Source organism: Peromyscus eremicus, chromosome 3, assembly GCF_949786415.1.
Source record: "Peromyscus eremicus chromosome 3, PerEre_H2_v1, whole genome shotgun sequence".
Taxonomy (NCBI): domain Eukaryota; kingdom Metazoa; phylum Chordata; class Mammalia; order Rodentia; family Cricetidae; genus Peromyscus; species Peromyscus eremicus.
The window spans coordinates 39,704,867-39,729,482 of record NC_081418.1 but is presented as its reverse complement, the minus strand read 5'-3'; the positions used below and the strand labels follow the sequence as shown (position 1 = coordinate 39,729,482).

The 24,616-nt window shown below is 38.3% G+C and overlaps 1 protein-coding gene across 3 annotated transcripts; it reads left to right on the top strand.

Annotated features, from left to right (window-relative positions):
- Window positions 1-750: 750 nt before the first annotated feature.
- Znf800 (zinc finger protein 800) lies at window positions 751-24,188 on the top strand. 3 transcript variants are annotated; one of them, XM_059257449.1, is made up of 6 exons: window positions 753-958; window positions 1,883-2,001; window positions 6,579-6,674; window positions 16,567-16,710; window positions 19,482-21,174; window positions 22,447-24,188. In XM_059257449.1, coding segments are annotated over exons 2-6 (1,995 nt in total). In that variant the 5' UTR covers window positions 753-958; window positions 1,883-1,940; the 3' UTR covers window positions 22,448-24,188. The 3 variants fall into 3 exon arrangements, with proteins under 3 accessions (XP_059113430.1, XP_059113432.1, XP_059113431.1); XM_059257447.1 differs by lacking the exon at window positions 22,447-24,188 and having other exon boundaries at window positions 751-958; window positions 19,482-21,178; XM_059257448.1 differs by lacking the exons at window positions 753-958; window positions 22,447-24,188 and adding an exon at window positions 1,576-1,673 and having other exon boundaries at window positions 19,482-21,178.
- Window positions 24,189-24,616: the final 428 nt, after the last annotated feature.

Here is a 24,616-nt window from a genome sequence, read left to right as displayed (position 1 = left end):
CACACACTTGAAGTTAGCAAGGGCAAGAATTCCATTCTCAGAGTTGGGAAGATAAGGGCAGCAGCTACTCGCCATGAGAAGCAGCTCGAGGTTTTGCAGACTTGACAGAAGACGGTCATCTTCAAACTTCGGGGATTTTCCAAGCAGGATGCTGGGGCCAAAGAAGCAAAGTGCGTGCTAGCCAAGGGATCCAACTTCACTTTCAGGTTTGCACCATCAGGACGCTGCAGGAGTACCAATCTCCTACCAATCGTTCTCCTCCTCCTCGGAGCCTGATGGAGACTCTCCTCTCCCAAGTTCCAGAAGGCACACTTAACACAACTGTTGGCTAGCCAACACCTGACAGCCTTTTCGGAGTCTACTTCGGGCTCACACTCTGCGTCGCCTTCCCAAGCCTGCCTGGTTCGGGTTGGCCGAAGCGCGCAGCGCGGAGCAACAGTTTGGTGCCCGAGCGAGAACAGCGCGTGCCCGGAGGAGGACGCGCCCGCGGCTCTCACACCTCCGGACGCACGCAGCTTCGGGCTTGGGGCCCCGCAGCCGGCGGCGGCGGCGGCGGCGGCGGCGGGAGGACGCACGGGCGCGCGCCGGCGAGGCCCGCCATCCACCCCGCCGCCCTCGGCGCCGCCAGCCCCGCAAGCCTCCCCCGCCCCGAGGCCGGCCCCGCGCGCGCGTCGCCTCCCCACCGGGGCTGCCCGGCGAGCGCATGCGCGCCGCGCTGCCGGGCGTGCCGGCCACACTCCCCCCACCCACTCGGTGAGCTTGTCACTTCCTGCCCTCGCCCCATCTCCGTCCGGGGTCAGTCAGTCGCTCCCTGTCGCAGCCGGAGACTTCTCTGCTTCCCCCTTCCTACCCTCTCCACGGCGGTCGCTCAGGCTGTCCGGGGAGGGGGCGGCCGCGAGAAGAACGGGACTGACTTCAATAAAGTTTCCCGAAGCATCGGCTACCCGCCAGGCCCCAGGTGGGGGACCCGCGCAGCTCCCCGCCCCTCTCCAAAGCCCGGGGGACCGTTGCAGGTGGAGCGGCGCTGAGGGGAGCCCGGCTCGGCGCGGCCGTTGCTCTGGCGAGGGGCGCCTCAGTCCTGCCCGCTCCGGTTCCAGCTCCTTCGGCTGCTGCGCCCGGCGGTTCCTCCTGTCAACTGCCTGCGCCCGCGCGCCGCCGGCGAGCCGGCCCGGAGCGCCGAGGGCCGCCTTGAGCCGCCACCGCGGCCCGGGGACGTGGTGAACTCTAGCGCTTCCGCGTCCGCGCCGCCGGGGGACTCTTTGGGAGCGCGCCGGGCCGCAGGCGGCTCGGCTTCGCGCGGTGCGCCGGGGCTGCGCCAGGTGGGGCCCTCCGCCGCGTCGTGCGCCCGGCCGGTGCCGCGGCCCGCCCGCTCGTCCCGGGAGTTGAGTAAGTTGGGCGCACTTGGCGGCGCGGACCCGACCTGCTCCGGGGAGACCCCGACGCACGTGCGTGGCGGGAGGGCGCGAGCTGGTCCTCGGCCGCGCAGGGGCTCCGGTCGCGCCCCGCTCTCCGCGCGCTCGCCCGCCCGGCCTGGCCCGGCCCGACTCGGCTCGGCTCGGCTCGGCCCGGTCCCGCCCGGCCCGGCCCGGCCGGCGAGGCCGCAGCCGCCTGCGCAGCCCGCCAGGCCTTGGCCGTGCGCTGCGCTCGCTGCGCGCCGGACGCTGCGTTTCCGGGTAGGGCGATGAACCTGTGCGGGGGGACTTGAGGCTTGGAGGCCCGGCGGGCGTCCGTTTCTTTTCCGAGCGGAGGGTGCGGGCCCCGGGGTGGGAGAGCAGAGAGCGCATGGTGGCATGGTCTGTGGAGACTGCAGCCACAGCCACCGCCACCGCCACCCCGCCAAGTTCAGGGTCGGTCGGTGACGGGTTTGTGCTTCTGTCCACAGCCAAGCCGCAATGAAGAGCTTCTCACAGTGAAGAGAAAATAGGTCGTACCCATTAAAAATGCCTTTGAGGGACAAATACTGTCAAACTGACCACCATCATCACGGATGCTGTGAACCAGGTAAGTCCGTTTTCTTGCCCAGTGTCTTTGCTCTCCTCCAGGAGAGCCACTCTGCCTTCAGTGTTGTCTCTTAAGAAGTCTTTCCTAACTAACGCGGGGTCTGTTTCTCCAGCGTAAAACCCGAAGCCTGGACAAATGAGAGATCTCCCTTGCTTGATCCCCTAGAGAAAGTGCTACAAGTGTCACCGTCAATCATTTCCACAAGATCAGTCAGCTGCTTTTCCTTTTTCAAGGCTTTCAGTTAGTGGTTTACTCCACGCTCTGAATGTTTCTAACGGAAGGAAAAGGCAAAGCTAGATAGATGGGTGGTGGAATATTAGCATTCATCGTCATGAAAATTGCTTATCACTGAAATAAGTTTCCCAAGCAGTTTTTTTTTAAACCGTAGGATAATGTTTATGCCCCGTCCCCCCACCCCCCAAACCCTCAAATGTTTAGTTTGGGTCAAGAAGATTGATTGCACTTGAAGGGAAAAAAAACTTTTTTTAATTTAAAAACATCTAAAATGTTTGGGATAGAATCTATTGTATTGCAAATTACTTAGAATACTTAAGTATATTTCAGGGATTTTCAGTTGAAGTGATTCGGTTAAATTTATGATATTAAAACTTTTTGACTCACGAAAAAATATTAGTGAATTCTAATTTGGTAGACATTGTACTTGTAAGCTATTGATGGTTCTTAGAACTTTGGCCTTAACTTAAAAGGGCATCATGGAAAACATACTGTCACTACAGATAAAGGCTGTTTTATTCTAGTTCAAAGACAAGTGTTTATCACTTTTTACTTAGAAGTTACCAGAGTTGGTATGTTTTTTTCTACTTTGGCTTGTTTTTAATTGAAATATTTTAATTACACTCATGTATTTAGGTTTTTACCATAGTTTATTTTAAATAATTCTTTTTGAGAAGGGAAAAATGGTAGTAATAAAGGGGAAGAAACTCCTTTTAAGAAAACATTGCTGAACATGACAATAACCATTTGGCTCCAGCCTTGTGTCTGTTGTATTTTGTTGTATCAGTAATAACCTAATAGAACAATTGCCTCTAGTTTTTCTTCAGCTCCTGGCCCATCTAACGCCAGCGCCCTTCATGCTGACATCTTGTGTATCTGAGGTGAAGATGTATTGCTTACATAGTCTGGAGTTGAATAGCATTTACTACTTGCTCATTCATTTCTTTAACAAGTCATTGAGCATCTCTTAGGTGCCAGGTGTTACCCAAGGCAATGGGGATATAAATGGTGAAGAAGACCGTGCTGTCTTTATAGCTTTTGAGTGGGAAGAGATAGATTTAAACAAATAAATAAGGTAATTTCTGAACATGATTTATGTTAATAAGTATTTAAAAGACTTAATGCCTTTTAAAATGCTTCCTGGAATTTAATTTTTTAATGTGGATTGAATTTTTTCTTTCCCATTAATAAAAAATCAGTAAATACCATTAATTAAAAAAAATTAAAAGTTACTGCTTATTATTTTCTTCCTTAGGTAGAACTAAATACTTAGGAATGTTTATTTCAATGGAAAGCTAGACATTTGCTGACTTTTAGGTTAGTTCATTGTCATTATTTCAGGGAAGGCCTGTGCTGAGTGAGGATATTTCCAGATCTGAGAGAAGTATGGTATAATAGTGATTAAGATGTCCTCAGATGGAGGGATGATGATGTGATGTTTGAGAAATTCTTTAATGGGCTTTCATGAGTGGTCTGTCTTCATTTGCATTACGAACAGAGGGTGAGACCTCAGATGAGAATGTTCCTGAAGAGACCATTATGTTTTGATGGAATAGGTCAATTTATAGTGAGAGGTGGCATTAGAAGTCTGTCAGTATACGCGCGCACGCGCAACCACACACACACACACACACACACACACACACACACACACACACACACATTCTCATTTTAACAATTTTTTTAAACAGAAGTTTTCAGCCGTTAAAAGTACAATGGTACAAGGAATCTGATGTAAGCATCATGCACTTAATCATTTATCAGTACATGGAAAATCTCTTTTCCATCATCTTTTCTTCACCTTTCCCGACAATTCTCTTTTCTGTTCTCCAACTTCTCCCCCAACTTCTGTATTTTGGTAACAAATCCTGGATATCATAATTAGAAAGATCTTTAAGGAGCTTGTTTTAAGGCAGGCAAGAACTACAAAAATAGATAGGTGCTCTTGGAAGAGTGTAAAGTAAAATGTTCTGAGGGTTTGGGTGTTTTTTGTTGGGGGAGATAATTTTTTTTTAAATGTTTATAGCCTCGATGAGTCTGATCATCTGATCTTGGAACAGGCAACAGGTTATGTAAGAGGACATTTTTGAATGTTACATGTATATAGATGTATATACACATGTATACATATAGATGTATACATATACATACATATATTTGCAAAAACATTTCAAATGAAAAAGTATATTTTAACAGTGGGAGCTACACAGATATGTCTACTAAGTGAATGTGTCCATGCAGACAGAGCCAAGACATCAGGCTTATTTAGAATATTGTCTCAGGGTGTGTATGTGCTCTAGTGGAAGTGTTGTGAGGTGGTTGATAAGAAACTTTGCTCTAGTCCTGAAGTTGGATATTGTCACATGGAAGTGGAAGTGGTGTATTACAGAAAGTTTTCTGGAGCACACCCCCAAATGAGGAACTCTGACAAAGTCTCTTTCTCCTCAGAGCTCTCCTTTACCGTCTCTGTTATTTTTCTTTTTTCTGTTCTCTGATTCTCTCCTTCTTGTCCCTTAGAAAGCCAAACCGTGGTTCTCTATAGTTGATAGATTTTCACTCTCTTTGTAGCTAATTACACAAGTACTGAAAAGCGATCCCTCTAACTCAGCACTAACTGACTGCTAATAAACCTCTGCTCTTGTCTCTCTTAAAGGTTGATTTGACTTACATTTTGTGAAAAGATTGTTTTTGGTGCAAGGAAAACAGTTGTACATGATATTGCTGATGTTGCTGGAATGTTTACTGAGCACTTGCTATATTCCAGGCTGTGTTTTGATTAATTTTCATCATATCTTATTTAATAATTACAAAGTTCCCCCTTTTTTTTGGCAATTTGTTAGCTCCATGTTAGAGACAAGGAAAAGAGATCTGAGCATTTAGCTGTCTTAGTTATACTTCAGCAAGGAGCCACACAATTGACATGCAGGAGTGTGCCTCGGAGTCTTAAATTTCTTATTACTGCAGTTACTGTTAGTGTTCTCAGACTGAGTTAGTTGTCTGTGTATATTCTTTTTATGCACCTAAAGTGTTAAAGATTTTATTTGGTGAGATGATACGGTCCTGAGAAGAGGTTCCTCTTACTTGAGTACTTGAAGTGTGAAGGAGAGTCTAGGGCTGCATCTGTATGCCTAGCACCATAGCCTCAGCTTATCTGTGTCGGAAATGGAATTGCTCTCCAGGCCTAAGATGCCAAGCAGCAGTAGCACATCCAGTTGAAGGGAACTTGCTGCCCCAACCCCTACACAGAGAGAATGGTCCCTGGGTTATGATGGCATTAGTTGGGTAGGACATTATGTTCTTAAAAGTAATTAAATGGCCAGTTTTTCTTCCCTACAGCCTGCTATTTGACAAGTGATAGAAACACAGTTGTCCTTTTCAGCTACCTTGTGTCACGTGATCTCATTTTTCTGCTCATCTGAGAATTTGCAAAGGGGAGGGGGCAATAATGCTACTAGATATGAAAGTGAAAATTTTTATTTTTAAAATGGAAAAGTTATTTTTACTTTACTTCTAAAATGCCTAATTTCTGTGCTCTGAAGTAATAGAAATGTGAGGCAGAAAGTGAACATTATCCTTGATAAACCACCCTGACAGAACCTTTGCTAAATTCTGTTGGTACCCTTCCAAGATAACTTTCTCTTATCATCTACACACATACCGATATCAACTAAATTTCTGTATTTCTGTATCTGCATAAATATGTATTAATGTAAATAGGTCATCGTCTATACCCTGTTTTTATTATTTAACGATACTGACATCCTTTGTTGTCAGTACAGTGGAGCTGGCTGGTGCTTTTCAGCTGTTATGTGACTATTTCATAGCTTTTAGTTTGGTCCCTATAAAGAGACTTCGAAATTTGAAGTTTCTCTCAGTTAATACAGTGCTACAGAGTACTTCAATGGAAGTCTTGTATGCTTATAATTCTATACTTGTCTATTTCTTTCTTAGGCAGTTGGGTTTGAGTTTTGTTCTCATGATTGTCCAGGGTGCTTGATCAGGTGTTTTTTTTTTTTTTTTTTTTTTTTTAGGCTTTTGGAAGGGTTTACTGGGTATGGTTAAGCCACCATAGCCTTAAGGGTTTTTGTTAAATATAGTTCTCTAAGGGGAATAAAAGGCAAACAGTATATACTGATGCCAAAGCAGTAAGCATTGGCTGTTAGACCTAATAACTAGCCTTGATTGAGTCTTTAATACTGAGAATGATTGAGGTTTTCCCTCCATTGCTTCATTTGTCTTATAATTCTCATTATTAACATGATTGTGGTAAACTATTGTTTAATAGAAAATGATTTAAATAACCCTTTTTTGTGGGTTGGGGTGTGTGTTTGTCTCCCATGTAGTTTATATCCTGGAACCTGGAGATCCTCCTTTGTTACAGCAACCACTACAGACATCCAAATCTGGTATTCAGCAAATAATTGAGTGCTTTCGATCAGGTATGAACATTTTAGTTATATTGTTCAGATATCACACAGTAATTAAAAACTATCTAGAAAGCCTGTATATTAGTTTCCTTTATAGTATATTTGAGTTGTCATATTTTTAAGACAAATGAATAAATATTGACCTAGTCTGGAAATTTTTATTCAATACTACCTACTAAATAGTAATTAAAATTTTTTTTTAACTATAGTTTAGAGGAATCTAGTATATTTTAAGATAAAATGCTGTTACTTCTTAAGGCAGTCAATTATTCTGGTTCTTTATAAACTTGGGTGTAAATTATATTAAATTATATGAGATATCATTCTAGATTAATTTCTTATCATTTCTGTTTTAAGGGTTTACCTCCTGCCAAACTCTGGAGTTTTCATTATCTTCACTAGAGCACAGGATAGAAAAAAAGACTTGTTCTAGCCCTGATATCTTTAGATACGTTTATTAAGTTTTTATTCCTTTTCTTTAAAATTTTATTTTACACTTATGAATGTTTTGACTACCTGTATGTCTTTGTACCACTTGCATGCCTGGTGCCCACAGAAGCCAGAAGAGGGCATTGGAGCCCTTGGAGTATAGTTATAAACAGTTATGACCTGCCATGTGGGTGCTTGGGAATTGAACCTGGGTTCTCTGGAAGAGCAGTGAGTGCTTTTAACCTCTCAGCCACTTGTCCAAACCCAAGCTTCTGTTTGTTGTAGATTATTATAGGAATTGGCTATGTTATATTTGTGAAGTTACAGTTCAGTGCTTTAGAATAGGTGTTATGCATTACATGTAAATGACTGAGAAGTGAAGACTCCTGTGTTATCAGTGAGATAATAGATTGCTATGATTCTTACAACTCCTTATGTATTTTTCATGGATTTATGTTCGGACATCACCGTTCAGTCAAGCATCAATAAGCAGATAAATACAATGAATTGGCACCTAATTAATGGATAGTAGGATCTCATCATTATTTAAAATAATAATAATAATAAGTTTTTTGAAGTCCTTGTTTTAAAATAGCATAGGAAGGGATAGGAGAGTTGGTTCAGTGGTTAAGAGTGCTTATTATCCTTGCAGAAGACCCACATTCAGTTTTCTGCATTCATGTAACAATTTATAGCTGCCTGTAACTCTTAATTCCAGGGGAACCAACATCCTCTTCTCATGCAGGTGACTTCATACATGTCATATGTATATATGTATGTATACATACATACACACACACTCAGGCACACACAAACAAAATACGTTAATAAATTGTTTTTAAAGAAAAAAAATTGTAGAGAAGTGAAATAAACATTTGCTTTACTTTATGATTCAAAGAAATAGGTTAACTTTTTCTCTGAGCTCCAAGAACCATTTTGTGGACTTAGACATGGCTTTTATGTCTGTTGTCTTTACTACAAGAAGTGTCACAGTGCCTGTCTTATAACTATCTTTATGCTAGGTGTCTACCTGATTTTCAATATTTGTTGTTGTTACTTTTGATACCCATCCTTGATTAACAGAATAATCTAAAGTCAAAGTCACCTATGATGAATAGACAACTTTCATTTGTTAGGAGTGGTTTATATTTCTTGCATAAGAGAATATTAGTTCATTTCTGTTTGTTTTAGCAATTTTAAAACAGAGATAAATATTTTTTTGTTCTTTGTAATGAAAATGAGAATAATAGTTTTTCCCATTTAGTAGTATAACTTGGTTTCTTTTAAAAAATTCGAAATTTAGAGTTAAGGTTACTTTTTACTACCTTAGTTTATTACTGTATTATTTTATGATTACTCCATTTTATCTTATAAAATGCTTTTCAGAAGGTTATGTATACAAAGTTCGTGTGTTTTTTTAATTTTGGAAGGTGTTCTATTGCTGTAAAGAGACACCATGACCATGGCAACTCTTACAAAAGACTTTATCAAGGCTGGCTTACAGTTTCAGAGGGTTAGTTCATTATCATCATGGCAGGGAGAATTGAGGTATGCATGGTACTGGAGCAGGAGCTGAGAGCTACATCCTGGTCCACAGGCAGAGAGGGAGAGAGAGAGATACACTGGGCCTGGGTTGGGCTTTTGAAACCTCAAAGCCCACCCCCAGAGACAGATTTTTTTCAACAAGGTCACACTTCCTAATCCTAATCCTTTCAGATAGTGCCACTCCCTGGTGACCAAGTATATGAGCCTATGGGGGCTGTTGTTGGTTGTTTTTGCTCTTTTGCAGGGCTCGCCACCCAGCTCCCAAATAAATACACAGGGAGACTTACTATTTCTTTGAATGCCCAGGCTTAGCTTGGCTTATTTGCTTGCCAGCTTTCCTCAACTTAAATTATCCCATCTACCTTTTGCCTCTGGGCTTTTTCCTTTTCTTACTTCTGTAAATCTTACTTTCACTCTTACTCTGTGGCTGGCTCCTTTTCTTGCTGCTTCTTTCTTGCTGTTTCTTCTTTTTTCCTTCCAAATTTCTCCTATTTGTTCTCTCTGCCTGCCAGCCCCGTCTATCCTTTCTCCTGCCTGGCTATTGGCCATTCAGATCTTTATTAGACCAATCATGTGTTTTAGACAGGCACAGTAACACAGCTTCACAGAATTAAACAAATGCATCATAAAAGAATGCAGCACAGCTTTACATCATTAAACAAATGTTCCACAGCATAACCGAACACATCTTAAAATAGTATTCCACAACAGGGGCTATTCTCATTCAAACCACTAGAGAAGGAAACCAAAGATGAAATTAGTGTTTTCTTCCTGCACTGCAGTCATTGGTTGTCTGTGTTTGCCAGTTCTTTACTACATAAGCTAAAGATGGGGCAGTGAGATAGGTGATCAGAATCGATGTCATTCCATAGTTGTTTGTTTGTCTTTTGAAATGTGTTTGTTTTAGTTAGAGATTTTACTGCTGTGATAAAACACTATGACCAAAAGCAACTTGGTCAGGAAAAGGGTTTATTTCATCTTATACTTTTACATCACAGTCCTTCATTGAAAGAAGTCAGGGCAGGAACCTGGGAACAGGAGCTGATGCAGAGGCCATGGAGGGCGCTGCCTACTGGCTTGCTTCCCATGGCTTACTCAGCCTTCTTTCTTACAGCACCCAGGCCCACCTGCCCAGGGATGGCACCACCCACAGTAGACTGGGCCCTCCCACATCAGTCATCACTCAGGAAAATGCCCCACAGACAGGCCTAGAGACCAATCTAGTTGGGGGATTTTTTTCAGTTGAGGCTCTCCTCTCAGATGACTCTAACTTGACATACAGTCGATATAAAATTAGTTAAAAGTGCTTTAAAAAAAATTTCCCCAACACATTGAGTTATTTTTTAATATAGAAAAATTCTGAAAATACCTATAATTTAAATTAGAGGTGATTTAGGAATGTGCAGAGTTGTGCAGAGAAATTAATTTTGGATTAAGGGAGAATTAATTCATTATTGTGTCCCATAAATCAGAAATTTTAATTTCCTCAGGACAATAATCTCTCACATATCTAGTCAATCTAAAGTCTACTGAAGCAGCTCTTTGGTAGGACAAAGGTGTTTCAGGCTAAGGTAAACCTTAGGAGAATGACTTACGGGTTTAATGTCCATTCTGACTTGAGATTCAGTTCCTCCCTGACCCAGTCTTCTATAAGCACACCCTCAGTGACTCATCTCTTTCCAGACTCTTTCCACTGTATCTAGGTCACACACTTTGTGTTGAAAAAACTATCCTGGTAGTGCTGTGTATCCGATAGGTACTTGACAGTACAACTGTGAAGTCCATGAGTCTGCTTAGTAAGTGACAGGCTAACTCAGATTGGATAGGAGTGCTGTAGGATCTGCCTTCATCTTCAAGCTCAGATGGTGGTCTTCAACTCCTGTGCCATCTTTGAGTTTCTTACTTTCTTCCTTCCACACTGGGCTGTCCCTGAGCTGATACTAATTCCTACCCAAGCTGGAAACCCGTAAAGGCCTCTGTCTGGAGAAGAAGTTGACTCATCTTCACCAGCTCATGTGTGCTGCATTGACTCCTGGGCAGTTTTAACCCATTCTTACTGCTTTAGATTTCAGTGTTTGTGTTTGCTTTGCACTAGTTTCTTGGCTTTAAATAAAAAATTCTTTCTGACCTCTGCTATCTATTTATTTCTAACTGCTTGATTTGTAAAATTTAAGTAGTTTTTTTTTTGTGGGGGGGGGGAGAAATGATAATGTGGATATAACAGTTTATAGGGCAAAAAGAAAGCTTCCCCTACCCCTTTGCATAAGTGACTACTGGTGCCTAGTTGTGTCCTCTTCCTTTATCCATGCATAAGCATATTCTTGTTTCCTCCCAGTAGAAATGGTAGCAGATGTACATTCTTGTCTAGCTTTGCTTCGTGGGTAGATTTGGTTGTTGAAATTACTGTAGAGTTAAATGTGGCTCTACATTTTCTACTCTGAACCCTGATGGATGACTTGAAACCTGCTGTTTGCTCCAAATACTAGTCTCTGGTATGCTTTCCAGGAGTCTTATCAGGCCCGAGTAATACTTGTAGGATCACACCTGAGATGCGATGTCCTCAGGCTTCCCTCCTTTTTCTTAACATGTTTGGCTGATCTTCCTTTATCTCTCACTCCCTTCAAAACACAGTTTTGAAGAAAAAACACACAACACCTTTAGATATTTACTGAACATCTTTTAGGTATTTATTTACACTGATTTAGTTGAGATTATATTCTGTTAGTCTCTTAGTCATCTTACAGAGGCAAAGAAGCTGTAGAATGCCCCAAAGTTAGAAACAGGGAAATGAGGGAAGGTGTCCAGCATTCAAACAAAACTAGTCTTTAATATGAAATTGACATGTTAAAATTTAAATGTATTATAAAAATAATATATCAAATTATAGAGAAAAGGTTCTGTACATATAGAATATATTATACTACTATATGTAAGGAACTTTATCGTCCCCTCCCCAGGAAAGAATAAATTGTTAATTTGTGGTATGCTGGTGAAAAATAAGTATTTTGTGTAATGGTTCTTGTCGTTGCCTTCCTAGATTTTATCATCTCAAAGTTACTTTTTATCTGATTGAAGTAACTTTAGTTGAAGTTAGTGTAAGCCATGACTGAATTTATGATGCTGTATTTTTAATTCTAGATAAGCTTAGCATGGAAGTAAGGTCTGTGAAAGGTATATAACAGAGAGTGCTCTATTCTTTGATGGGATCTTTCTTTCTTTCTTTGTGTGTGTGTGTGTGTGTGTGTGTGTGTGTGTGTGTGTGTGTGTGTGTACATATCTGTGTACATGAATGCAGTGTCTGAGGAGTCCAGAAGAGGACATCCAATCCCCTGGAACTGGAGTTATAGCGGTTGCGAGCCATCTGACATGGATTCTGGGAACTGAAAGTAGTCATTTGGAAGAGCAGCAGTGCTCTCAACCCTGAAACTATCTCTTCAGCCTCTGAGATATAGACATGTATGTATGTGTATATATATATACACACACATATATATATACACATACATGCATACATACATACATATCTATATAATATCTAAAGCTATATTATCTTAAAAAAAAAAAAAAACCACCGCCCAGCAAGTAGGTATAGTTTTAAAGTAATTTTATCCTACTTATAAATTTATGTGCCAGTATTCCATTATCAAAACTCTTACCCTTTGGCATTTTTTTTTTAAGATCCTGGTTAATGATCTATTAAGCAGTTAGTAGTGACTTCTAATTTAATTTAAGAACCTAAGCAAGAAAGAGAGCTATTTTTTTAAAAAAAGGAATTGTTTAGAGAAAATCAGCATGGCTCTGTTTCTCAGGATTCAGAGTGTAGACAAACTTTATGTTGCTGTCTAGATGACCATGCCTGTTTCTTGGGTGAGGAGGAGTTTTAGTATGACAGAGGCTGTGTCTGCTGTGACAAAGCAATCAGAAAAATGGTAGCTGATTTTGAAGAAATCCATTCTGTTCTGATGTGAAAAATATAACATCTTAAATGGTGGCTGAAACTAGAGGAAATCTTTTAATATCTGTTTATGAAACAAGACACATCTTTCCTTTTCCTTTGTAAAATGTTTTTATGTGGAATTAGAAAACCTTTTTGATTATCAAGTCAACTACACATAGATTGAAAACAGTGATACTCATAAATATATAGAAAGTTATACTGAAAGTCATTCAGGCATTGTCCTGAGGATAGTAGTACAGGTGAATGTCAAAGAGAACTTTTCCCTTAGGTATCTCGGCACAGTAGGTACATAGAACAGTAACTACGTACAGGATAGTGGGGAAAGTTGGGTAGATGTAAGGGGCACTGAGAGTGCAGGTGAGAGCGTCTTATAGGAAGGTCAGAGAAGGCATACTGGCAGAAGTGACCACTTACCTGGATCTGAAGTATCCTAAGTGAGTCAGACTAGGGAAGGAGACGTTACAGTAAGAATAACATGGATGATGGCATACAAAGGACAGAGGAGCAAGAGAACATTTGTTGTATTTCTTATTAAATTTTTAAAATTTATTTTGTATACCAACCACAGTTTCCCCTCCATCCTCTCCTCCCATCCACCTCCCTTCTATCCCCCCCCCCATCCACTCCTCCTCCATCTCCATTCAGAAAGGGTTTATTGTATTTCTGACCCAAAAGAAATTGGTGTGCCCGAGTCAACAGTAACTGGTGTATGTGTGTGTGTGTGTGTGTGTGTGTGTGTGTGTGTGTGTGTATGTGTATGTGTGTGTGTGTGTGTGTGTGTGTGTGTGTGTGTATGTGTATGTGTGTGTGTGTGTGTGTGTGTGTTTGCATTTTGAGGAAAGTGTTTATAACTGATAGGTTAGAGGAGATACTTTTTTTGATGCCTATTGGGAGTAAGTAATATGCTTGCTACTGAATATAAGTATTTAACTAGGATTAATTAAGAAATTGATGTCTTTCTTTTTCTATGATTGAGAGATCCTAGTGAACGAAGTGGTTACTTAATTTAAGGATATAATCTTTTGCACTTCACTATTTTTAAATTAATTATAACCATGTTTATATAAGATGGGTAATGTTTTCAATATGCTGCTATTCACTTATTTAAATTTAAAGTTGAATTAAATCTTAGTTTTTTTAATTATTATGTCTATGTGTGTGTATGTGTGTGTGGGTATACATATGAGTGTAGGTACTTGCATGGGCCAGAGATGTTAGAACCCCTGGGGAACTGGAGTTGTAGGCAGTTGTGAGCTGCCAGATGAGGGCGCTGAGAACCAGACTTGGGTCCTCTGCAAGAGCACATGCTCTTAGTCACTGAGCTGTCTTTCTAACTTCTTTAGTTGCATTTTTTCAGTTAAATAGATTCCTTTGTTTTTCTTCAACCGTTTTTCCTTCAATGTTTTGACTATTTAAAAAAAACATTTTTATTTTATGTGTGCAAGTGTTTTGTTTGCATGCATGTTTGGTACCATGTGCATGCCTGGTACCTACAGAAGCCAAAGAGGTTGTTGGATCCCCTGGAACTGGATTTATGGATGGTTGTGAGCTTCCACATGGGAGGTGGGAACCGAACCCAGGTCTTCTGCAAGGGCAGTAGGTACTTTTTACTGCAGAGCCATCTCTCGAGCCCCAAAGGTGTAGTCCAGATTGTCTTGCTCACGATCCTCTTGCCTCTGCCTCTTCAGTATATCCTGCTGCTGGTGCATTTACCACAGTAGGTTCTGTTGACAATTTTTAAAGGCAAGATTCAATCTTTATTTTGAATATAGTGGATCTTTTAATTTAGAATTAGTATGTAAAATTTTCATTTTTTCCTTCCCACTAGTACTATATTCAGCTACATTTTGTGAAACTAAATGTGCATCTGTTAAAGAGGTTTAACCAAAGTATTTAAATCCCAGGTTTACCACATCTAGTTTGTTAATCATTTTGGGGCTAGTTAGGAACCAAATATAGCTGTCTATCATGAAATTCTTTTATAATGTGAAATGACTAGTTTTGGTTTGTTTCACTCTATGATACAAGGTGGATGAACCAAAAATGCAGATATTATATAGCTCTTGAAGATAATATAACTAGACTGGATCAGATTTGCTATCTTTAAACACTTAGTAATGTTCTAATAACCCTTTAAGCAATATTTTGCAATAGAATTTTGAGAGATGACCCATCTTTAAAATGATGATAAGGGGTTGGGGATTTAGCTCAGTGGTAGAGCACTAAGTAAAAATAGATTGCTAAAGATTGGGTTAGACACATTGAACTTTTATAGCCCCTACAATGTTTTTCTTTTTTCTTTTTATTTATTCTTCTCTTACACAATACATCTTGACAGCAGCCTCCCCTTCCTCTTCTCCTCTCAGTTCCCCCTCCCCCACCCCCTCTCCTCCAGATCCACTGCTCCTTCCTTTCCCTTCAGAAAAGAGCAGGCTTCTCAATGATATCAACCCAACACGGTATAACAAAATGCAGTAAGACTAGGCACAAACCCTCACATCAAGACTGGACGAGGCAACCCAGGAGGAGGAAAAGAGTCCCAGGAAAAGAGTCAGAGACACCCCACTCTCATTGTTAGAAGTTCCACAAACACCCCAAGCTAAACAACCACAGTATGAATGCAGAGGACCTACAGTAGACCCATGCAGGCTCCTGACTGCTGCTTCAGTCTCTGTGAGCTCCTGTGAGCCCTGCACAGTTGATTCTGTGGGCTCTGCTTTCCTGGTGTCCTCCACCCATCTGGTTCCTACAATCGTTCCTCCTCCTCTTCCGAGGGGTTCTACCAGCTCCATCTAATGTTTTGGGTGTGACAGACCTTACAGTCTTAATTTCACTATGTTAAGGTAGTTTATATTTTTCAGGAGTACCAGAGCTTTGTAGACAGTCAAATGCATGTTAAATGATAGGACATTCAGTACTTAAGTGTTCTTAAGGGTATTATGCAGAATACCTTGTCAATGAAAGTAACAAAATTAAGGTATTTATTATTAATTAGTAAGTTACTATAGCAAAGACCTGTAGGAAGTAACAACAAAAAGTCTTATGCTTTATTCCTTGTGGATGCTTTAAAGAGTTGATGATTTTTGCCAATTATTCTATGTCTTTTGATCTTCCACCATAATGCTTAGTTCCTTAGGTCAGTAGCATTTCTCTGTTATTAGAACTGAACACCTTGTGGTTATAAATATAGTAAGCTTGGTGTTGGCTGCTTTAAGGATTTATAATCAATGGATAAGACAGATATTGGACTATAGTAATTATATTGATAAGTAATTGGAATTGGGGTAAGAGTTCTCATGGATAAAGGATTGAGAATATATAAATTGATAACGCTATCAAGAAGCCTGAGCAAAATTCAAAATTCTCTTTCAGTAGGGAAAGAGATTCTCTGCTTTATCACAAAATAATATAACTTTATATTGGCCCAGAGCCTGAAGTAATATAACTGAATTTTAAAAGGATGTTCATAAATAATCCTGTGATAAGAATTTGGACCTTTAATGAATTGGGAAATGTGATAAAAACCAAAACCAAAATCTCTTATTTTTCACTTGCAGATTTAGAAAAGAGCTGGCCGAACTAGCAGAAAATTTTCAAGAGTGATGGGAAACATTTTCTCACCTTATTCCAGACTTACTGACTTAGAATCTCTAGGAAGGGCCATGTATATCTTTAGTCTCACCTCACTTGAATGTTCAGTCAGATGTCAAAACTACTGCCTTGGTATAGCCAGTGAATTGATTGGCTACTGAAGTAGAAAAAGGGCATCGTTTTTGGCTGTGTAAATTGCCAAATCATATAATATTTGCTTAGAACTTACTTTTTCACTTAGTTAATAAATATTCTGTGGTAGAAATTGACATTATTTCTGTATTTTGTTTTCAGAGTAACCGTTTTTGAATTATCAACAGTTAATACCTTATTTAAAAGTGCTGGTCAGAGTTAACTTTCATGTATTTCTTTTTCCTCCAGGAACCAAACAACTTAAACATATTTTGTTAAAAGATGTGGACACTATTTTTGAATGTAAATTATGCCGTAGTCTCTTTAGAGGATTACCAAATTTAATTACCCATAAGAAATTTTACTGCCCACCAAGTCTCCAAATGGATGACAGTAAGTTTTATTTATATGCATTTTAGAGTTAAGTATTTTTTTTTACTGCTTTTATGTATTTTGCATGAAAGTGGTATTCTAGTTATAGGTAATTTAGTGATGGAGAATAAAATGAAACACTTGACATTGTTATATTTAGTTCCTTGGATAGTACTTTTATATCAGTGTTTTCCATTTGGATTTTCCTAATCTATGAATTTATATCTGTGAGTATATTTATTTGTATTGAAATATTGATGATTGTTTTTGAATGTTTATGTGGTTCATATAGTTTAGTTAGTATTTGAAAGTTAACAATATTAAGCTGTCTTTTAGGGAGCAATTTCATGGTATATTTCTTCTAATTTAACAACTTGTTGCTAAATGTGATTGATCACTTAGATTCTCCTTAAGTAAATGAGAATGCCTCCAATAAATAGCAGAGAATGAGTAAATTAGTTGATATTTTAGGAATTGCAGAGAGCATTAAAAATATTTATTAATTTTTCTAGTGTTTTCTGGATCTTAATTTGAAGGTCAGATTTGTTCTTAGTGGAATTTATTTAGATGTTACATAATCAGTGTTAGAATATATCTAGACTAACAGGATTAGTACTTCTTGTGATGAAGGCAAGTGACATGCTAATAGTCTTTGTAGAACCAAATGTCTGAATTAAATGTACTTTTCTTGTATGAATAAATAAGTAATATGTATAGTGTTATTATTTTCTTACTTTAAAGAATTAATTCATTCTTTAAAACATAGTAATACTAAGTAACTTCATTTTTTTCTTGTTCAGGGATTTAAACTTTGTGGACTTAAAAAAAATTAGATACTTACCTTATTAGCCTGATACCATAGATACATTTTGGATCTTTTGCATTTCTCAACTCACCTTTTTTATTTTTAAGTTTTTTGGTAAGGAGATATAATACAAAAACTGAACAGTGTAGTATTTTTTTAATTATTATCAAACTATGTTAAGTGTGCTATAGGGTATAGATTGAATAAATATTTCATATTTGTCTAGAAATTTTTACATGAAGAATATAGTTATATTTTATGGAAACTCATTTATAAGATAATTCTTCATGGTGTTTTATCCATCCTGGGTTATGGAAACTTTGGGTTGGTTTTGCCAGTCTAAAACTTTGAGACTAAAAATAGTAACATTTTTAGTGTTTAAATCTTTCTTTTTTTTTTTTTGTTTTTATTTTTGTTTTTGGTTTTTCAAGACATGGTTACTCTGTGTAGCCCTGGTTGTCTTGGAACTTGCTCTGTAGACCAGACTGGCCTTGAACTCAGAGATCCACCTGCCAAGTGCTGGGATTAAAGGTGTGGGCCACCATTACCTGGCCATTTTTTATTATTTAAGACAATCCGTGTACTTGTATTTGAGCTTACTGAACTTTTTATTATTGAGCTATAAATTAAAAGGTATTCTAGAGGAATCAGTTTAAAAATTTAACATTTTAATTAAAGTAGTATTTTATTTCTTGATGTTTTTCATTATATTTAGGATGTAGAGGTAATTTACATAGTGTAAATTATAAATGGACTTGCCAGATTATTGTGCATTCTTCTTGGCATTTCTACATGTACTTTCTTTTGGCAGTTCTACATATACTTTTATGAAAGTATTACCATGCTGCTTTACTATTTACAAAAACAAAGAATGGCTCTTGTCACACAAGGTTGAGGTCAGAGTTCGTGTCTCCAAAACCCCCATACATACAGGGTGGGCATGGTGGCCTGCCTGTAAGTCCAGCCTCAGAAAGTGGAAACGGGAATCGCTAAAGCAAGCAGACACATTAGGGAGTTGTAGGTTTGATTAAGAGAACCTGCCTCAATGAATAAGGTGATGTTGATGGAGGATGATTCCCAGCATCAACCTTGGGCCTCCATATGCATACACACACACACACATATGCCTACACGCAAGCACCCACATATGTAAACATACTCACACCCAAACACACCCATGAAAAATGAGGAAAAAGGGAAAGAGGATTAGAAGAACTACAATAGATTATGTTTTGATTTCTAAATAGTTACTAGATTTAGTATTATATTTGTAACTAGATTTTAGAGTTGTATGTGGAAACATAAGGGATGCCAGCCAGTCTTGTTGCAGCAGACTGTTTGGTTGCCTATAGAGGGGGTTGCTATTGTACAAGTAAGTAAAACCAGCTCAATTTGTAGACTAATAGTTTCTAACCAGTTGTTTCAGTAAAATTTTGTCATGTTGAGAAAATGGTTTTTATACCTCATGCCATTTATGTTGGCTTGCAGACATTTTTTATTTCTGTGAGATGTTCAACTGTCCCAGTAGAATTAAGTTACATTGTTTATTAGACTTACATTAGCTAGAATACTATTATATTGTATTAAAAAATCATTTATATATGGTAGCATCCTTCCTGATATTTTATCCATCCCAGGTTGTAAGAACTTGAGTTGGCTTTGGTTCTCTAAAATTTTCAGACTATAAATAAGTAATAGTATTTTTATTCTTTAGGACTATCCATGTGCTTATGTATTTTATAATAAGGGAACTTAGAAGTAGAAGTAATGCTTCATATTTTACCTTTCTCATCTGATGATAAATTAAAGCAAAGTTTTAATTTAGTTAATAACTAGATTTTATATTCATAAAATGCTGAAAAGTAGATAATGCTATAAAAAGAAACGTACTACTAAAAGATAAACTTCATTACATATTTTAAAATATTAGAGGGTTAGAATAGGTTAATCATTTCAGGTTAAAAACAATTTTTTTTTTCCTTAACAGACCTTCCTGATGTAAATGATAAGCAAAGCCAAGCCATAAATGATCTCCTAGAAGCCATATATCCAAGAGTGGACAAGAGAGAGTATATTATTAAGCTAGAACCCATAGAAACCAATCAGAATGCAGTGTTTCAATATATTTCAAGGACTGATAACCCTGCTGAAGTCACAGAGTCGAGCAGTACCCCTGAACAAACTGAAGTGCAAGTACAGGAGACAAGCACGGAGCAGCCGAAAGCAGTCCCAGACACAGATCCAGATGTGGTGGAAGCCGTGGAGCCTCCTCCTGTAGAGACTGTTGTAGATGAAGCTGCACCTCCCTCTGAGGAGCAACCTCAGGAATCCCAGGCGGATGTGGAAACGTCTGATAGTTCTGACCTTGGTCACCAGTTGATATGTTGTCTTTGTAGAAAAGAATTCAATTCTAGACGAGGTGTCCGTCGTCACATTCGGAAAGTGCACAAGAAAAAGATGGAGGAACTGAAAAAGTACATTGAAACACGGAAGGCTCCAAACCAGTCTTCGGAAGGGCGCAGTAAGAGTGTTCTAGTTTCATTAAGCAGGAGCTGTCCGGTTTGTTGTAAATCATTTGCTACAAAGGCGAATGTAAGGAGGCATTTTGATGAAGTTCATCGAGGACTGAGGAGGGATTCAATTACTCCTGATATAGCAACAAAGCCTGGGCAGCCTTTGTTCCTGGATTCCGCTTCTCCTAAAAAATCTTTTAAGACTCGGAAACAAAAGTCTTCAAAGGCTGAATACAATTTAACTGCATGCAAATGCCTCCTTTGCAAGAGGAAATATAGTTCACAAATAATGCTTAAGAGACATATGCAAATTGTCCACAAGATAACTCTTTCTGGAGCGAACTCTAAGAGAGAGAAAGGCCCGAATAATACTGCCAGCAGTTCCGAAATAAAAGTTAAAGTTGAACCAGCAGAGTCTGTAGAATCTTCACCCCCTTCTATTACCCATTCTCCACAGAATGAATTAAAGGGAACAAATCATTCAAATGAGAAAAAGAACACACCGGCAACACAGAAAAATAAAGTTAAACAGGACTCTGAAAGCCCTAAATCAGCTAGTCCTTCGGCTGCAGGTGGCCAGCAAAAAGTCAGGAAACCAAAACTTTCAGCTGGCTTTGACTTTAAGCAACTTTACTGTAAACTCTGTAAACGCCAGTTTACTTCCAAGCAGAACTTGACTAAACACATTGAGTTGCACACAGATGGAAATAACATTTATGTTAAATTCTACAAGTGTCCTCTCTGCACTTACGAAACTCGTCGGAAACGTGATGTGATAAGACATATAACTGTGGTTCATAAAAAGTCATCTCGCTACCTTGGGAAAATAACAGCCAGTTTAGAAATCAGAGCTATAAAAAAGCCTATTGATTTTGTTCTAAACAAAGTGGCAAAAAGAGGCCCTTCAAGGGATGAAGCGAAACATAGTGATTCAAAACATGATGGCACTTCCAATTCTCCTAGTAAAAAGTATGAAGTAGCTGACGTCGGTATTGAAGTGAAAGTCACAAAAAACTTTTCTCTTCACAGATGCAATAAATGTGGAAAAGCATTTGCCAAAAAGACTTACCTTGAACATCACAAGAAAACTCATAAGGCAAATGCTACCAGTTCACCTGAAGGAAACAAAACCAAAGGCCGAAGTACAAGGTCTAAGGCTCTTGTCTGGTGAGGAACAGTTACAGAGTTTTGTTCCCCCTCCCCCTCATCGAACTAAAAAAAAAAAAAAAAAAAGTCATTTGGCCATAATTTATAGCTGGTTCCATTTTAACATTTTCTTTGATAAATCATATAGCAGTAGGAACTGCAAGAGGGATGGTTATTGCTTTTATCTCTCAGTGACCTTTATTCCAGTAGCTTGGGAACAAAAGTTAATCTCAGAACTTGCCTTCCAGAGGACAATGCAATGTAGTTGTAGGCAGATGACACAGGGTTAGTGCTTTTGTTTTAATGTTGTAAAGTACATTTATTTTGGTCTATGTTTACATAGAATCTCATGGTGAACTAACTTGCACAGGTTTAATTTGACTCAGTCTACTAATTTTATTTAGTCTACTAATCCTAATTCATTGTAGGAAAGTTAAGTATATCAGAATGAATTTATGAAGGAGATAATTGTAGGAAAAACATTTTAAGGCACTGTAATTATAAAAATTTGTAGGTTAAATAAAGTGTAGCAGTTAGGAAAAAAAAAAAAAAAATCCCCAGATGGAATTTAGAAGAATTAGCACTTGTTATTTACTTTTAGCTTCCAGGGGAAGGGGAAAAGTTAGCAAACAAAAGTTTGAATTTTTTCTTCTCTTTGGGAGTATGTGTTAGTGAGTTTTTAAGTTTTGATCTATAGGGGAAAGATTTTTTTAGGTACATACACTCCTGTTTCCCTTTCTGTTTAATAAACTTATCAGTGATCATTTCAACGTAGTTAGTATTGTTCAGTAGGGGTGTGTGTGTGTGTGTGTAGGAGAGAGAGAGAGAGAGAGAGAGAGAGAGAGAGAGAGAGAGAGAGCGAGCGAGCGCGTGAGAGAGCGAGCGCAAAAGGAAGGCAAAAGCCCCATTTGGAAGAAAGAACAGTTCTACTTTTTAAAGAAAGTTTTGGAACAAATTAAAGATTTTAAAATGCAATATAAAATAAGGAGTAGACTCCCAATACTTGTTTTTCCTAAGTCTAGATATTTTAGGGTTTGCTCGCAGCACCTTTGCCCCTTGCAATGAGACATTTAATGTACTTAGTATTAAACACGCTTGAGATACAGGCTCTAGAGCAAAGGTCTTTTAGTTTGAGTGCCTAGGTGTTAATGTGGTTTGATTGTCACAGTGTTTTACTTGTGTGCAAAACTTGAGATGAAGCCGTCCTTTAGAAGTCATTTACTGTTGTGTAACTTAAGACCAAGGTTTCATTGGTAAACTCAAAAGTGTTCATTTATTCCTATTTCTCCTCAGATAACTTCAAGTGATGTACGAAAAGGTTTGGAGTTCATTTTTGTGGAAAGACTTTAAGTTGTTAGAACCACTAAACGTCTTCACATGGTACTATGAGGAAAAAAAAGAACATTTTCATAAATTTTCAACTGTAACTGCTGATTTCTGACTAAAACAATAACCATCTAACCAGTTTCTAAGGCATTGCCCATTCCAGCACTTTCGAGTAGCTGTGATATTCTATATTGTCTTCATAGACCCTGTATATATGGTCTACAATTTCTACAAAAATGTTGGGAATTTTGCTTTCCAAATAATTTGTTGATTAAAATGATCAACAACATGAAGAAAATAATAGTTTTTAATTGATAGAAACTTTGTATTTTTAGTGGTTTAAGTTTATTTCACTTTACATGCAAAATTTTATCTAGATTGTATAGGTAAATATGATTTTTTTGTAGAAAGTATGTTAAGATCAAAAGATAAATTAGTATCAATATATTATGAATATTTAGTAGCCTACTGAATATTTATAATTATTTTGCATCCATTTATATTTGAGTTTTTCTTTAGCACTTAAATGTTTGAAAGTTTTATTCTAAAATGCATACTTCAAAGAAAGTTCCAGTTCATTTTATGCATAGATCATTATTACATTTATCATTTGTAAACATCAGAAGTTTTTATGAAAATTAAACATTCCCCTATTTTTCTTTAAATTTTATATAAAGCACTTTAATGATAGATGCGATCTTATTTCTCAGTTCCTATTTTTTTAAAGAACACACATTTACTAATGTTTATATGAAGGTAATAAATAGCTTACTAATATTTTATAGGGGCAGACAATCCATATGCAACCACTTCTTGTGTTTCTAGTTTTATTTCTTTAAATGTTGCTGGAAAAGGAAGATAGGGGTGTCCATCCTAATTTTTTTTTCTCCCAAGGAAAAATTTTAAATGACCACTTTAGATAATATTTGATTCCTACTGTAAAATTGAAAATAATGAATTCTTGTCCATCTTTTGTAATCAAGATTTTAGGAAAAAAGAAATACATTTATCTTTATGAAATTTTGGGCAGGTTTTGTGTATCAATATTTTGTACTTTTAGGGAATATTTTATTTTTCAGTAATTTGTGTCAAATTATTTTAAAAGGTACTGCAGAAAATATACCATGTTTTTATGTAGGTTCACAGCTGTACTTAGAATGGACCCTGTCCATCTGTATACTTTTTGTAAAAATTTTTAAATGTTGAAGATCTAGAAGGTCATAATAAAATGCTTCTATAGTTAGAAAAACATTTACCCTTCTCAGTGCTTTGCACTAAAATATACTGTGAAAGGAATTTAGGAAGACTGTAATTGTTGCTGGAAATGTTCTATATTGAATGTACATGTTTTTGTTGGAAAAATGTACTATATGTGATGAAAATAAACCAGACTAAAAGTTATTTCAGCTAAATGTGCTTCAACACAGGTACATTGGTTGAAATTTAAATGTTTTATTATCAAACTTACTCAGTGACTATGAGCAGCTACACTTGAATTATATCCTGATAGTTTTATTTTTAAGAAGTAATGATTTCTCTTTAATTTAAAAACAGATAACTTTTCCACAGATGGAGGATTTGTACTTAGAGGTCTAACTTTAATGACTAATAGCATAATATATTTAGGGACCAAATGTGTAGTAGGTGGCATTTAATTTATAAACCATCTTCATTAGTTGCACATTATTAAACCTGTATTTTTGACATTTGCAAGGTGTTATTTTTTTGTGCATTCCTACACACAATACATACTCTGCTGACCTTTTCCAGTCCGTTTGACTTGTTAATTATGGTAGGAAGGAAAGAAAAATAGCCTGATGTTGGAGGGGGGAGACAACATTGGAAGTTCTTTATTTACTACCCTCACAGGGCTATTTACAGTATGTTTCCCCCTTAAAGTGCGTGCGCCACAGAACAGGACCTTATAAGTAGAAAACATATGTGTCTTCAGAAGATTTTTTTTCTAGGCCATTATGGAAAAAGCATTGCTGTGTCAGAACTTGCCTAAGGTGGGGGTGTTTTGTCATAGTAGACATAACAGGCCAAACTGGGACCAGTGGAGAACAAATAAGGGTATTTGAAAGTATTTGCTTTTCCTGTTCCTTTCTGACCTGTGTATCTGTCTACCTTCTGGGTT

What these genes read in the sequence shown, in the direction of transcription:
- Znf800 (XM_059257447.1), top strand. Translation starts at nt 1,941, where the DNA reads ATGCCTTTGAGGGACAAATACTGTCAAACTGACCACCATCATCACGGA. An exon ending in TCACGGATGCTGTGAACCAG is followed by an intron (nt 2,002 to 6,578) that starts GTAAGTCCGTTT and finishes TCTCCCATGTAG; the next exon opens with TTTATATCCTGGAACCTGGA. An exon ending in AAGTCTCCAAATGGATGACA is followed by an intron (nt 16,711 to 19,481) that starts GTAAGTTTTATT and finishes TTTCCTTAACAG; the next exon opens with ACCTTCCTGATGTAAATGAT.